The following is a 16,538-nucleotide window of genomic DNA, read 5'->3' as shown; positions in this document are numbered from 1 at the left end:
TATCTTTTGGAGGGGAGAAAGATGTTTAGGAGCTTTATATGAACTTTTTTTTATTTTGTATAAGAGGGAGGAGTAAGGAGTAACTGTACTTAGTGATTGTTATATAGAGTAAGAGATAGATTATGGAAATTTTTGTATATCCTTGCTGTTTAAAGTTGGAAGCCACATCTTTTTGTAAGTTTGAAAAAAAATTCTCTTGTTTCTGCACTTTTTTTAGTTTTTTTCCTTTCTTTGTAATTTTTTGTTTTTTGTAGATTTATTCTTCTCTTGAAACCTAATAAAATTTACTGTAAAAAAAGGAGTGGGTGTACATTTATAATTGTTTCTATTTATCTGAAAATTGATAGGAAAGTAATTTATTATTTTAATGGCACAAGAGATCTGAATGATTTCTATGTCCATTATATTATTAAATAGAACAAAAAAGATGTATTAATCATTACTTACACTAGTCTCCCCAGGTTTACAGTCCAGAACTCCTTTAAGTGACTGGATAGAATATATAACACATTGTTCAAACTGAGATGGCTAAAAGGAAAAAGAAGAAAAAGTAAGACATAACTTATAAAATCACAACTGTATTAGACTTTTTTTATTAGTTATTGATACTTTCAAGCATTTCTCCACTTAACAGTGAAGAACTCAGTTTGTCTACTACTAATTAGGGTGTTCAGGTACATAATGGTATATCTGGAGCTGTGTGTAAATCTAATAATACAATGTCACTGAGATCAGTGAAGTATATAACAAGCTTTTTCCAACATGGTGCCCTTTATTTTTCAGAATTCTTCACCCAGCAGAGCCAACGTATTTAAAGGAGATAACATTAAGGACAACTTTCATAAATCACCTTTCATAGAAACTGCCTGTCAGTTGCAATCCCATAATAAAATATATTCTACAAGTTCAGTGACAATAAACGCTTTTCTATTCCCTTCAACAATTCTGTGAGTTAGGTTAAAAATTATGACTGAACTAATGAGAAGGAATAGCTTGCAAAGGTGAATGGGGATTTGACTCCAGATTATCTCAGTCTCGGTATGATATTCTAGCTCAACCTTCCTCAACCTGTGAGGTCCCCCAGTTGTCATGTTCACTGATTCAATGTAATTTATACATCGTAACGTTTCACATGCCATGGTGCTGATGCGCGTTTCTGTTTGGGAGGGAGCTGCTGTGAAACCTTGTACCAAGCTCTGTATGTGAAATCATTACAATGGAATGTGTTTGGGTTATGTTCTCTGTTCAAGGACTTTTCCCGCAGACCATCAGAAACCGTTAGGAGCACCTGGGATTGTGAACTGGAGAAGATTCTACGGGGGGGAGGGATTTCATTTGCACCGAGGGTTTTTAGTTTGAATTTGGCACGCTTTCATCATTCTCAGCTTTCTCTGTGATCCTGCATACTATTCTTTAATAAATCAGATATCTCTGAATTCCTGTTCATGAGTCTGACAGTGTTTTAGAATAGGCAACCATTACACCAGTTCCTTCAGATGTGATTCCTCCTAAATACGATGAGGCTATGGCTTCTAGTGTTGCTATTACATTGGTCTTCTCAAATAGACTGCACTTGATCTTTTTCATATTCAGTCTCTAGTCTTTACCAGTCCAAATCTAACATTGTGCCATACAATAGAAACACTTGAAAAAAAAATGGCAATTTACCCACCAAACTGGTTAAACTTTCATTATCAACAATCCAATCTTCCTTCTCAGCTAATTTTTTCACATCTGCAAAAGAGCAATGATTTCAAAACTGTTATCTTCAGCATAGCATATACCTACACTACCAACTGCAATGAATGGTCATTTATGAACATTGTCAATGGTATATTAAAAAATAACTGCAACAGCTTTTATGCGTTAAGCTTACTGGCAAGCAAAGTAAGAAACAAGTTGGGTATAACCCAACCTGTATTAGAAAGATTGTAACTGTTGTAAATAGAATACCTTAGGTATGTTCGCTGCCTTGAATTATATATAAAAAAGGTGGGATAAAAATAAAATAATAATAATGATGATTATGATGTATGCTCTTCATTGTACCTAGAATACTGAAAATGCTTTTAAGATGCAAAACAATTATCGAAATGAAATTTAGTTTTAATTTCCATATTCTATATACTCTTTAATTAAAAACTATAGAACAAAAGTATCAATAACGTAAATTCAGAGGTACAGGTAGTCCTCACTTACTAATTGCTCATTCAGCGACTGTTCAAAGTTATGATGGTGCTGAATGAGATTTAAGACTGGTCCTCGAACTTGCAGTCATCACAGTGTCCCTGTGGTCACGTGATCACAATTCAGGTGCTTAGCAACTGGCATGCATTTACAACAGCTGCAGTGTCCTGTGGTCACGTGATCACCATTTGTGACCTTCACAGCCGGCTTCTGACAAGCAAAGTCAATAGGGAAGTCGGCAGGAAGTTGCAGGTCGTGGCCATGTGACATTACGCTTAACAACCACAGTAATTCACTTAACAACTGCAGCTGGAACTGATGTTGTAAGTTGGGCATGGTCATGTGATGCTTCACTTTATGACATCGCTTAGCGACAGTTGCCAGTCTTAATTGTGGTCAGTAAGTGAGGATTACTTCTATATGCAAATAAAATGACAGATGAGAATAAAATAAAATCAGTAGGAGATCATCACTGATATATAACAAAAAGGAAATTTTCAAAAACCTAAATTACAACCTTCAGCTGTATGTTGTAACGTAATCATTATGCAACGGACTCTCAGGTCAAAAATAAGATCCTGGATGATCTGAAGCATATCATTTGGTATTTCAAGTGCAGTAAGAGATTCGTAACTAAGCCTGGAAAGCCAAAGAAAAGAAAGTGAAGTTATAATTAGCCTACTGTTTAAGGGGTTAAGATGTCAAAGAATCTTCAAAGGGGGGGTGTAGGAAAAAGCATCTTACTACTTCTTCCATTTGGGCCATTTCTTCCACCAACTGCAGAGCCGTATGCCTGAGAAAAGTCCCAATTGTATTTAATATCGATATTCATAACAAATTGCAACTGTAAGCTATCCTAGAAGGACTTGTAACTCAAAAAACAGGATACAAATAAAAGTAAAAGCACAGCAGCGGCATTAAGTGAAATCTAGAAAGAGAAAACCAAGAAGGCAAAATGGCTGTCTGCTGAGACACTAGAAGTAGCCCAAGAAAGAAGGAAAGCAAAAGGCAACAGTGATAGGGGGAGATATGCCCAATTAAATGCAAAATTCCAGAGGTTAGCCAGAAGAGACAAGGAATTATTTTTAAACAAGCAATGCGTGGAAGTGGAAGAAGACAATAGAATAGGAAGGACAAGAGGCCTCTTCCAGAAAATTAGAAACATTGGAGGTAAATTCCAAGCCAAAATGGGTATGATCAAAAACAAAGATGGCAAGGACCTAACAGAAGAAGAAGAGATCAAGAAAAGGTGGCAAGAATATACAGTAGATCTGTATAGGAAGGATAGCAATATCAGGGATAGCTTTGACGGTGTGGTCAGTGAGCTAGAGCCAGACATCCTGAAGAGTGAGGTTGAATGGGCCTTAAGAAGCATTGCTAATAACAAGGCAGCAGGAGATGACGGCATCCCAGCTGAACTGTTCAAAATCTTGCAAGATGATGCTGTCAAGGTAATGCATGCTATATGCCAGCAAATTTGGAAAACACAAGAATGGCCATCAGACTGGAAAAAATCAACTTATATCCCCATACCAAAAAAGGGAAACACTAAAGAATGTTCAGACTATCGAACAGTGGCACTCATTTCACATGCCAGTAAGGTAATGCTCAAGATCCTGCAAGGTAGACTTCAGCAATTCATGGAGTGAGAATTGCCAGATGTACAAGCTGGGTTTAGAAAAGACAGAGGAACTAGGGACCAAATTGCCAATATCTGCTGGATAATGGAAAAAGCCAGGGAGTTTCAGAACAACATCTATTTCTGTTTTATTGACTATTCTAAAGCCTTTGACTGGGTGGACCATAACAAATTGTGGCAAGTTCTTAGTGGTATGGGGATACTGAGTCATCTTGTCTGCCTCCTGAGGAATCTGTATAACAACCAACTAGCAACGGTAAGAACAGACCACGGAACGGACTGGTTTAAGATTGGGAAAGGAGTACGGCAGGGTTGTATACTCTCACCCTACCTATTCAACTTGTACGCAGAACACATCATGCGATGTGCTGGGCTTGAGGAATCCAAGGCTGGGGTTAAAATCGCTGGAAGAAACATTAACAATCTCAGATATGCAGATGATACCACTTGATGGCTGAAAGCGAAGAGGAACTGAGGAGCCTTATGATGAAGGTGAAAGAGGAAAGTGCAAAACCTCAAAAAAACCAAGATGATGGCAACCAGCTTGATTGATAACTGGCAAATAGAGGGAGAAAACATAGAGGCAGTGAAAGACTTTATATTTCTAGGTGCGAAGATTACTGCAGATGTTGACTGCAGATGGGAAATCAGAAGACGCTTAATCCTTGGGAGAAGAGCAATGACAAATCTCGATAAAATAGTTAAGAGCAGAGACATCACACTGACAACAAAGGTCTGCATAGTTAAAGCAATGGTGTTCCCGTAGTAACATATGGCTGCGAGAGCTGGACCATAAGGAAGGCTGAGAGAAGGAAGATCGATGCTTTTGAACTGTGGTGTTGGAGGAAAATTCTGAGAGTGCTTTGGACTGCAAGAAGATCAAACCAGTCCATACTCCAGGAAGTAAAGCCAGATTGCTCACTTGAGGGAATGATATTAAAGGCAAAACTGAAGTACTTTGGCCACATAATGAGAAGACAGGACACCCTGGAGAAGATGCTGATGCTGGGGAGAGTGGAAGGCAAAAGGAAGAGGGGCCGACCAAGGGCAAGGTGGATGGATGATATTCTAGAGGTGACGGACTTGTCCCTGGGGGAGCTGGGGGCGTTGATGACCGACAGGAAGCTCTGGCGTTGGCTGATCCATGAAGTCACAAAGAGTCGGAAGCGACTAAACGAATAAACAACAACAAAGGCCTGAAAATAGCCACTTCCTTTATCACACACCTCTCTCCATGTTCTATGATAAACAGAATGGTATCACGTGGAGTCCTTGGTGCTCTCTGAGCCTTGTTGTTTTCTTGCAGACGTTTCATTGCCAGACTAGGCAACATCTTCAGTGCAATCTGAATCTTCAGTGGGTTCGCACTGAAGATGCTGCCTAGCAGTGAAACGTCTGCAAGAAAATAACAAGGCTCAGAGAGCACCAAGGACTCCACAGTTCAACCCTAAGGTACAAATTTTCCTTTTGATTAGTATGGTATCATTATTTTGTCACTGGGTTAAGACAGTGCCAGTAATTTCACTCTCAAACTCATAGGTTTTCCTCCTATGAGTGTGTATTACGATTTAGTTTTGATAAATCTATTAGTGAAAACACTAGTGTTTTGAGTACACAAACTTTTACTTTCTGCCATAGTTGCAGGAAAGCACTGGAAGCCAACTTCTGCTGAGAGGAGGATGGACTGTACTTTTGATAGTTCCCGAGTTTCTGTAATTTTTATCACTATTTTTTTTTTGTTAGCTATCTTCACCATTTAGTCTTGAGCAGATGTTGGCAAGTTGCAATTCTTAAACTCTGTTTGTACTTCCTTGTCTCAAGCACATGGAATATTGAGAACATTGGGAAGAAATGCTGGAATACTTGACAGTACAGGAATTTAAAGCTGACGACAGTAAATGTGTAGTCTGGACTCAACAAAGCATATTTTAGCAAAAATAAATCAATACTAAGTAAGATTACATGGCAGCAAAAGCTAATGGAAAAAGGAATTTTAGAAGAAGAAAGCAAGCAGAAGCAATCAACAGAATGAATTAAAATGTTAATGAAAATATGAAAATAACATATAATGAGGAAGAAAAAGGACTACATACAGCCTATAACTTTGGAGACTCAAAGCTACACTTCAGAAAAACTTAGGTTAGTGAAGAATTATAGGAAGCTCATGTTCAAATAAAAGGAAGGAAGGGAAAAAAAAACAGCACATCAGCTGCAAAGTGAATATGGAAATCAGGTAATAGATAACCCTGAAAATGTTGAGCTACTCAGCTCCAATTATGGCTTATTTCCTGAGGATAATCATTGTGAAGAGCTGAATGAAGGACTAGGGTTCCAGCCTGAACTTGATAGAAACATGGCTGGGGAATACCATTTGACCTGAAATGCCTTTTATCTTTAGGGACATATAAATTGAATCCTACAGTACTTAAGAAACATGTGGATGGTCTGACTTTTCTTCTATACATTATTTTTCAGAAATCCCACAGAATACGTACTGTACTGGATGACTGGTACAAAAGGCATCTGCAGAATTTGACAGTTTCATTAGAATGATAAAATGAGCACTATGACATAATGACACAAACTCCACTTCTTTGGTACGTGTAACTACAGCACATGTACAAAGAGGGCAGAATTTGTATCATGACATTACAACACTCATATTGTCATGTGTCCTCCTTGCTCCCCCCCATCCTCACATGGATGCCTATGACTGGCATTTACCTCCAAAACAAAGAAAAGAAGAACCCAGGAAACCAAAATAAGACAATGTGATAGGAAAACATGGGAAGATTCTAGTGCACATCATAAAGTGATTAATCTATAAGCCCATGAAAACAATGCAGTCGGCTGTGATTTGTCTCTATTTCAACTTCTTAAAATGGATTGTGGGAATGCCAGTTTGGTCTAGTGGTCAAGGTACCAGGCTAGAAACCGGGAGACTGTGAGTTCTAGTCCTGCCTTAGGCATGGAAGCCGGCTGGGTGACCTTGGGCCAGTCACTGTCTCTCAGCCCAGCTCACCTCACAGGGTGGTTGTTGTGGGGAAAATAGGAGGAGGAAGGAGTATTTCATATGTTCGCCGCTTTGAGTTATTTATAAAAATAATAGAGGCTGGATAAAAAAATCTAAAAAAAATTGTGGTAAAGCGTATCCTGATTAGCAAATTAGTTAATTATGGACCCACATATGGCTTGAAATTTATAGTCAAGGGATGTCATCAACAGATCTCCATCAAACTGATGTGAGGTAATAATCCTGAGCCCAGTACTTTTCAAATGCTCCATTAATGACTTGGATGAAATGATACAGGTAATGCTTACCAAATTTGCAAACTTGTCAGCATATTCCTGAACACGTATTCCCAAGGGTGGTGACTCTTCAGAGTGATAATGAGCAAATATGAGGGGGGTTAAAATTTTGGGAATGACTGTACATACAAAGCACGCTTGCTCTCACTTGCACTGTACTTGGAGAAGTCAACTGTCAGCTTATCTAACAAAGCCTAGAACATCTTCTGTAGCCCTGGTGCAACCCTTATGACTAGATCACTATTAGAACTTGCTCCTGCTCTGCCAGAACAATATAGTTCCACTTATTGTATAATGGCCAGATCCAACTTGGAGTACTGTGTTCAATTCTCAGCATCACATTCACGAAAGATTTAGAGAAATCAAAACAGATGCATATGATCAGTGGATCAGTGGATGAAACTAAATCTCATGAGAAGACTGATGGAACCAGTTATGTTTAACCCTAAAAAGAGAAGGCTGAGGATGGGCTACAATAGCAGGTATCTGAAGAGAGATCACAAAGAACATAAAGACCTAAACTCTGTTATCTCAGAATGCATAAAATGAATAATGGTTTAAAGTTAAAAGAAAGAACATTTTGATTAAGCATTAGGAAAGCTTTCTAATAGTAACAGCAGTTTGATAGTGAAATGAATTACCAAGAGAGATGGCAAGATCACCTTCAATGGATGCATTCAAACAGAGGCTTGTCAGAAGATTTAATTTTGATTCCTGCACTGAGCAGAAGATTGGATACAATAGCCTAGATGTTCCTTCCCAATTCTGATTCTGTAACTTATTTCTGTTCGTACTTTGTCTTAATCAGCACTGCAGTTTCATAAACTCCCAAATTATTTGGGTTCATATATTCAAGATTGGTTTAGAATAGATGGGATTTGCCAAAAGAAACCAAAACTGATATTGATTTAACATAAAACTAACCTAACAGTTTGAATGACATGGGGTAACCACTGACTAGAAAGTTCAGGTTTCATGTCCCAGCCACCATATTCTTTTAGTTCATTTTCTTCAAGGCTGAACGGAAGCAAAGCACCACGTATCAATTTGACCTGTGATTGCATCACTTGCTGAATCATCATCTAGGACACAGAAAAAGGAAAGACATTATCTTGAGCAATGGTAGTTGTACATAAACAGCTGTGTAATAAAACAAAAGAACATTCTCTTTGATAAAACAGTTCATTAAACCACATTTTAAACTACTCAGATTATATTAAAGTAGATACAAAACACCAATCAGGTTACCAAAGTAATTAATTAGGCTAAAACTATTAATGGAAATGAGAATATGATGCAGTGGAAAGAACTGGCTGTTCAGTTATAGAACAATGTACAAGTTAGCACATTATACTGTACAACTACAGTTAGTTGTACATAACAGTACAGTTTGTCAAAGCAATCACTTCAACAGTTCATTTATTAGTTTCAATATTTGTTATTTTGATTTTGAGAATAAGGGCACATAACACTGGTTTGGTTCTGTGCCTATCCATCTCTTTATTTTATTTAATATATTCCTGTGTAAAAAAACCCTTTAAATGCCATATATAGTACCATTATTAAAACAATGGAAAGTTACATACCCCTTTCCTCATCCCATTTTATATACTTAAAAAATTATACATAAAATTAAAAAAATGGGAAGATGAAAAGTAAAAACAAAAAGCATATGCAACATTCATACAAGGAAGAAACAGGACTTCAATAAGCACCTAAAACAAATAATATCAGAGGGATAGCATTCCAAAGAGTGGGGCTACCAGTGAAAAGGTCCACTATGCAAGCTGGGATCAGATTACTTGTTTACTCTATGAAGACATAAAGAGTTTTACTCAGGACTTCTGAATCGTTTTAATCATTCTATTAAGTAAAAGTGTAAAAATATAAAAAAGAGACTAGGGAAACTGATTATCTTGCTCCCCCCTCTACTTTTTAAAAACTTTTTCCCACATGCACTAAAGCAGCCATTTGCTTCCACTGCATTTTAAGCACTCTAACCTAATTTTCATTTCCTTTGCAGGTGCATTTATAGTTACCTTCCAGATATAATACTTCTGCAAACTTCATGCATACTTTAATTTCTGGAAGATGTAGAAATCCAATGGAACTTAAAGCTAAGAACATGCCAAACCGAAATGAACCAGATTTAGATGGTTCTATACATTCCTAATGTATTATTATACATATTGCTGACAAGAAAAAAATGTGTATCATCTCATGGTTGAAGCTAATTCCTGCTCCTAGGTAGTTGCATCAGCTAGATGGGGAGTAAACTAAAGGTAAAAAACAGATGCCAGGCCAGCATTCAAATAATCCATAGAGCATTAAAGGCACTACCAGGGCTGAGGTGAAGGTAGCAGCAATCTGAATAACTGAATGTGTGGAAGGTAGTTTCCTTATTAGTCAATCTGATTAAATGTTCTGTTACCACAGAAGAGTCACTGTTCTTGGCTGGGAGATCAGCCTTGTTAAGCTTTCATTCTAATCAAACAACCACCACCAGCCAGGAAATGAAGCAGAGATAGGATTTATATCAGCAAAGGTAACAAAAAATATTCATACATAGGAAGATTCCAGGAACCAGCAAGGTCAAGGTACAAATTAGGCCTAGGGAACAAGACAAGGGTTCTAGCAGCTGGTTACAGGAACACTCTAGGTGAAGACACATCCAGCACTGGGTTATGTCCCATCAGCCAGAGTGGTATTGCAGGCTTCAAGTCTATGCCATAAAGCAGATGGATTACATTTGCACAATTCAGACTCCCTGTGTATCTGGAAACAACAGGGTTTCCTGAGTAGACTGTCACTCCAAACAGCCTTTCCCTACAGTCTCAATGTTTCCGTGCCTTTCAGCCTTCTAGTTCTTTACCTGCTGTCACCATTTGGTGAATATAGAGGGTGTTTGGGGAGATCCTGACTGAAATCTGGACTGCAGGTATCCAACCAGCAAGGGGCAGGTTTTTTTCACTAGTCCCACTGGGTCTGATCCTGGCCTCATCAATTCTCCCCAGGCTTTTCCTCATCCTCTGAGGATAAGTCCCACGTGGTCATTGCATTCAAATGCACAGTTAAAATATTAACATGAATCGTCAAATTGAAAGCACTTCTGGTTTTAAAAGAATTGAAATCACTTCTGATTTCCAAAACCATCTAAGTGGATGCCTGCTCATTTACCTTGAAATCATTTTGCCTCTGCCTGGCATTCTTCTTTGATCTTTCCATTTGGCCCGATTTTTCAGCAGTCTTAACGAAAGAAAAAAAAGAGATGCCAATCTTATCACATTAGTATTTATCAGGAATACATGAATTATTCTATGTATTCAATTTTAGTACATACAGAAGAGTCTAATTACTTCTTAGAATACTGCAGCAAGCAGAAAAGATTCTTTAAGGCTGGGTTAATGCTCTAGCATGCTTTAATAAATTAACAGAGAACATTAGCAGAAATAAAAATATTTTAATTGATTTTTTGGGTGAACCTTTTTACTACCAAAACAGTTCTCCTACTATATACTACTATAAATGAGTTTACTGTACCATATTTAAGTATACTCAATAAACTCAAAGTATGTTAAAAATATTGTTTTAGTACACAACCATCCTTTTGGCCTTCCAAAGCACTAAATATAGTCTGCCTACTAAGAATGAACCAAAGCATATCCTCTTCCATTTAGAAATGTTTAGCTAAGCAAAAGAAACCCTGTCTATACATCTTGAATATATAAACACTCTCTATTTTGGTTAATTTCTGATTGTGATATATAACTTAGACCTCAGGGTCATTAATTAGGGGAATCAAGGGAGAATGGGACTGGTTAATTGAAATTCTTATCTTTGAAAATGGGGTTAAATTGGTTGATCTCTGCTCCCTTTTAGATCTACAAAATCTATGAACACTAGAAATTCATTCACCAAAACATTTCCCCTCTTCCCTACTTTAATTTTGTTGAATAGGTTAACCCCTTCCTGTAAAAATGTCTGAGGTAAGTCCAACGGTTATATTTTGCACATTCACCACATGCATAAACAAGTCTCACTTCAGTTACAGACTTTCTAAGTCTGGTAAAACCATGACAATCCTTAACTGATTTTTTAAGTATGAAGGTCATCCTTACAAGTAGTGAGAATAAGTCGTGTAGCTTCTTTATTACTGTTTTTTTCCATGATTGCTCATCACTTTCATGACTGAATTATGTCCCATGTGGGTTTTTAAAATGACTTTTATGACAGCCATTATGTCTTTGTTCAACTGGCTTCTTAGTTTTAAAATATCACAAAAATGAGAAACAGCTGGCCAAAAGGGAATGCAACGTAATATATTTTTGCACCACTTCCAAGCACGGATACCATTTTAAAGCAGTCTTAGCAGCCTGAACACTGAACTTAAGCCTGGATTTCAAAGAATCAGAGATAAAAAGCAGTCATCTTCCAATTTCCTTAGAAGGAGACTAGACCCAAGTGTCCACCAATGACGCATGCAACTCCTCCTCTTTAGGCTCTTTACCTGCCAGGCAGATACACAGAGGAAAGAGCCGTTATTTGGTATCTGCTGCTATGCAGCTACCGTTCAACACTCCTAACTTCACAGAAATGGCTGGGTGGAGCAGTTGCCATTCTTCAGGTGAGTGAATAAATGCTAGCAGATTGGTGGTAAGGACTGGCCCTGTTCTGCCAATGTCACACAGGGTGGGAAGGCAAGCAATAATGGTGGCAGCTGCTACAATGTCTTAACAGCTTAAGAACAATGAACTTTGGGAGCTGCTTAATATTATCATCTTTGATGCAGAAGGAACAGCAGAAGCAATCTAAAAAGGAACAATAATATTATATTTATATTCTACTTTCCTTCTCATAGTCTCAATCTGCCTACAATTCCCAATTCAATTACAGGAGGAGAGATGCTGACTGGGCCATGGTCACCTAGTGAATGTCATAGAAGTTTGAATCTGGGACTGCCCATTCTTACTCTAAACTCCAACTACTGCATCAGACAGTTTCTCAAGGAATGCAAATAATGATTTGTTTCCCCAAATCCTCTGACCAGTTGGCTCTTCCTTAGTTCTTCAGAAAATGAATCACCTGGTTTGTTAGCAAAAAAAAGATGACAAGAGACTAAATCACATTTGATATTCAAGCAAAAAGAAATCTGAATAAGCTAAACCTTATTTTATGTTCCCCATAAAATGCACATAGTCAAAGTACCATAAAGGCCAAATGCAAATGATCATACCTCACTAAATAAGCTTCCGTTCACATAAGAAATCCAAAGTTTCCAGAAGTTGGGAAGCTGGCTTACTACAAGCTTAGTTAGTTTTTCAACAAATGCTACTTGCTGAGGAGTTTTAAATCGCCAATCTGGAAAAGGGAGGCAAGATATGAATTCATTACTGGAAAATTATTAGAGAGGAATCATATTTAGTTGTTGACATAAAAAGAGTGATATGCCTAAATATACTAAACAAATGAATATGCTAAATAGTACTAAATAAGACTTAGCACCCCACTGCTTCACTTAGCAAATTAAAATTTAAGTATCACAGAAGTGCTCATATCAAGAGTTTAGCTGAGTGACATGTATGATTCAACATAAATTAATACAATTAGCTTCTCTTTAAAGACCTGATGTCAGTATACTTAACTACAACTATCCATCTTAAGCCAGATTAAGGCTACATAATGAGATAATGAGAAGTGGAGTCTAACCTGGGACCTCCTAATTCATATTTCAATGTTTTACCCAATACTTTACACCAGCAAGGCAAAGATGCTTCCATGATTTCTGGAATGGAAAGGAAAGGAAATCCAACACGCAAAACCTTACTTTCATCATGACTAGACTTACTTTCATCACGACCAGACTGATTGCTACTGCCTCTTTTTAATGAGGCATTCCGACTGAGATGGCCAAGTGAAGATGGGCGAACTTCACTGTCCAGATCAAGCAATGGACTATGTATTAATAGATTGACTGAAATGGGAAGGAATATTCGTTATTGGCATTAGTTATCTATTAATTCTACACAGTATTAACCTTTATAATTTGTCCATATCTACTAAATGGAAAAAACAACAACAGATGAAGATAAAAGTATATAGATCTCGCAGCTGGTTGCAACAAACATGATTGGTTTTGTTTATTTATACATACATACAATTCCTAATATATCCCGAATCAGGAAGTCTAATGTATCTTAATATGCTGGTATTTGAGTACATTTCTTATAGTCAGCAGGAATTGGGGAAATAAAGAAAAAAGTCTGTTACTAAAATGTACAAGGAATAATCTGATAAGTATCTATGCCTTTGGCACTGTTGAAATTACTTCAATTTTTCAACTTCTAATTGTCAGAAGGGCTGCATATAGTGTGAGAGCCTTGTTCACACACTTTAGAGTTAGGGTTATCTACCAAATGTAAAAAAAAAAACAACCCACAGATGAAGATAAAGTAGTACTTGCAACTGATAGCAACAAATAGAATTGCTTTTATTTACTCATACTTATCCCAAATCAGGAACCCCAATATATCCTAATATGCTGGTATTTGAGTGCATTTCTTACAGATAGCAGGAATTGGGGAAAGAAAAAAAAATGTTATTAAAATGTACCAGATATAATTCATATTATTTCAATATAACACATATACGTGTATTTCCATGTAACACATATACTTAATCCCATAGTTTAATTTCACATGGCAACATAAAGTAAATGAAACAAACATTAAAATCTTTAATCTTTTCTGTTCTCTATGTTAGAAGGACAAGTACTAGAGAAGGATAGTTGCCTTTGTAGCCTTGCTTGTACATTTCTAATAAGAATTTGCCTGATTTGTTGGAAACAGGAAGTTGTATTAGGTGATCCAATCTAATACAAGCGCTCTTGCACATGGTAGTCTAAAACGCCCACATAATGTAAACAGGTGATATGGACACCAAGGAATCCCTTGAAATATCAATCAATGTAGCTTTAACCAAGTGCAACTGGATGGGCAACTTTTCTGTATTTGGGGGCCACAATAAGAGCTTCTGACTTCCCTAAGGACCACAGGAGAACATGGCTTGTAATAGTGTGATATCATTATGGAAGGTAGGATCAAAACAATCTTACTCTTTTTTTGATTTTACTTTTTTTAAGGTTTGAGGGAATGTTGTGGACATGCAAGTAGAGGATATTTTGCCCTTTATACCCCCCAAACTAGAAAAATCAATCCAATTTTGGAGAACTGGATTCTTTTAGGGAGTGCTCTAATAAATTGCTGAGGCCCAAATGTCAACAGCCGGAAGTCTCAAATCTTGTCTCCTAAAAGCCTGTTTGGTCTTCATATCCTGCTTCTACCTACTGCTTTGAGGCAGCAGCTTGGCAGTGTCTGCTGTTACCACTTATCTTCCAGGGAGCACCTTACCTAGTGTCTACACCCTAACTCTGAAGTGTAGGAGAGATAAGGCTTTCACACTCTGTATAACCCTTCTGACAATTAGAAGGCCAAATAGAAAAAATTAAGTAATTTCAACAGTGCCAGAGGCATAGTGACTTCCTTCTCCCACTTTGGGAGATACACCAATATCATACAAGACAAACAAAATCAAACTTTATTAAAAGAAAATATGAAAGGTAAAAATGTTTTTTAACTTTAAATATCAAAATGCAAGCATTCAGTGTGGAAAAAGATAAATTAGAGATTGTAGAGAATCAGGAAGATGGCCTCGAGGGAAATAAGCAAACTGTTATATAAGCAAAGAGGACTGAAAAATTCCTTAAGTCCTGGAAAGCAAAACAGTGTTCAGAAGAGACTCAGGCAGGCTCCTGAGATTTTGTTATTATAGCCTATCTCAATACATATAGTTCAATTCTGCCAGTGGAGTCTGTTTCCTGATCTGATCTATCCTGAAGGACTGACATCAATCTTTCAAACCTCACTGTGCTTTACTTCCCCTTCCTCTTATATCCCTATTTATCATGGAGAAAACTACCTGTGTTAAAACACTAATTCTCTACACAGATCTACCCAGGCCACAGTCAAAGCTCTAGCTAGGAAATTATTAAAAAAGAAAAATGCAAAAGAAAATCCACAAGGTGGCACCAGTGTGCTACAAATGACGCCTTCTCTGCCAAATCTCTGAAGAGATACTGGAGAATCTTTTTATTATTACAGACCACAAGAAGTTTCTAAAAAAAAAAAAATCCACTTTCATAAATACAGCCTGAGATTTGATTGAGCATGGACTTAAACACCCAATCCCATAACTTGTACAGAAAAATAAAGGACATTCGACTGAGCTGAACACACTAAAGAAACATAAAAAACAACACAAATTCCTGATGATACGTATTTACCTATTTTCATAGAAACAAGCTTCCTAAAGCCAATGTTTCTTTGCTCAGTTATATGCACTTTCCAGTTTCTTGGAGATCCCAATAATCAGAGGCTCCTGGGAGGAGAGAAAATCCTCTCTTTACCAAAACTCTCCCCATGGACTTCTGCTGAGCTCTATCTTTTGTCCAGAGACCAAATCTTTCCAAACTTTAGCAGAGGAGGGGCTAGGGTAATATGACTCTGTTACATGACCAAGAACCATCTCTCACTCACAGCAACATGTATCTCAGTCTGCAGTCTGGTGTAATGGGTGCCTAAGCCTCTGCAAACCCATTTTGTCTTTTAAATTCACAATTCCCCCAAAATGTGTCCAACAATTTCAGCCTCACTGTCTCTGGGAGGGAACTGCTATGTCCCTGGATTAATATCATGAGGATTAGGTACTCAAAGTGGAATCAGATCCTATGCTAAATTCGGCACAAAACAAAAAATGAAGATAGGTGCAAGTTGTAAAAAAGGTTTTTCAAATCCAGTAGCATAGTTACTCAAAGCCATCAAGAACCATGTGTGAAGTGAAAGGCCCCCTGTGCAAGCAACAAGTCATGTCTGACCCTTTGGGGGGGACACCGCTTTCGTGACTTTTTCTTGGCAGACTATAGTGGGGTGGTTTGTCATTGCCTTCCCCAGTCGTCACCTTCCCCAGCAAGCTGGGTACTCATTTTACCAACCTCAGAAGGATGGAAGGCTGAGTCGACCTGAGCCGGCTACCTGAAAATCCAGCTCCGCTGGGATCGAACTTGGGTCGTGGGGAGAGTTTCGGTTGCAATACCGCCGCCTACCACTCTGCGCCACACGAGGCTCATATCCAGAACCATACCTTATTTAATAAAGATATGAAAGTGAAGCAGCTGAAATTCAATGCATGTTGGTCAATATGAAACCAGGCTCTGGGACTGGGCTCAGCTGGTTCTCAATAAATTTGTACCCATTTGAAAGAACAACTCTGCAATCTAAGAGTGCCGTTTAAGAATCAAAAGAAGTATCTGTTGAATATGTAAACTTTGGCTATTAGTACAGAAGTATCA

General features: G+C 37.7%; 1 protein-coding gene across 1 annotated transcript in view; it reads right to left on the bottom strand.

Moving 5' to 3' along the window:
• Positions 1-16,538, bottom strand: part of EXOC2 (exocyst complex component 2) — a 102,964-nt gene that overhangs the window by 38,593 nt on the left and 47,833 nt on the right. The window contains exons 12-18 of the mRNA XM_063298824.1: positions 12,981-13,106; positions 12,369-12,493; positions 10,313-10,381; positions 8,060-8,217; positions 2,705-2,826; positions 1,673-1,734; positions 448-528 (exon numbers count right to left, since the gene is read on the bottom strand). Coding sequence (XP_063154894.1) covers positions 448-528; positions 1,673-1,734; positions 2,705-2,826; positions 8,060-8,217; positions 10,313-10,381; positions 12,369-12,493; positions 12,981-13,106 — 743 coding nt within the window. The remainder of the gene's footprint in view (positions 1-447; positions 529-1,672; positions 1,735-2,704; positions 2,827-8,059; positions 8,218-10,312; positions 10,382-12,368; positions 12,494-12,980; positions 13,107-16,538) is intronic.

Source organism: Candoia aspera, chromosome 3 (assembly GCF_035149785.1).
Source record: "Candoia aspera isolate rCanAsp1 chromosome 3, rCanAsp1.hap2, whole genome shotgun sequence".
In the NCBI taxonomy this organism is placed as follows: Eukaryota; Metazoa; Chordata; class Lepidosauria; order Squamata; family Boidae; genus Candoia; species Candoia aspera.
The sequence above is the reverse complement of the archived record's forward strand: the minus strand, read 5'-3'. Positions and strand labels throughout refer to the sequence as shown.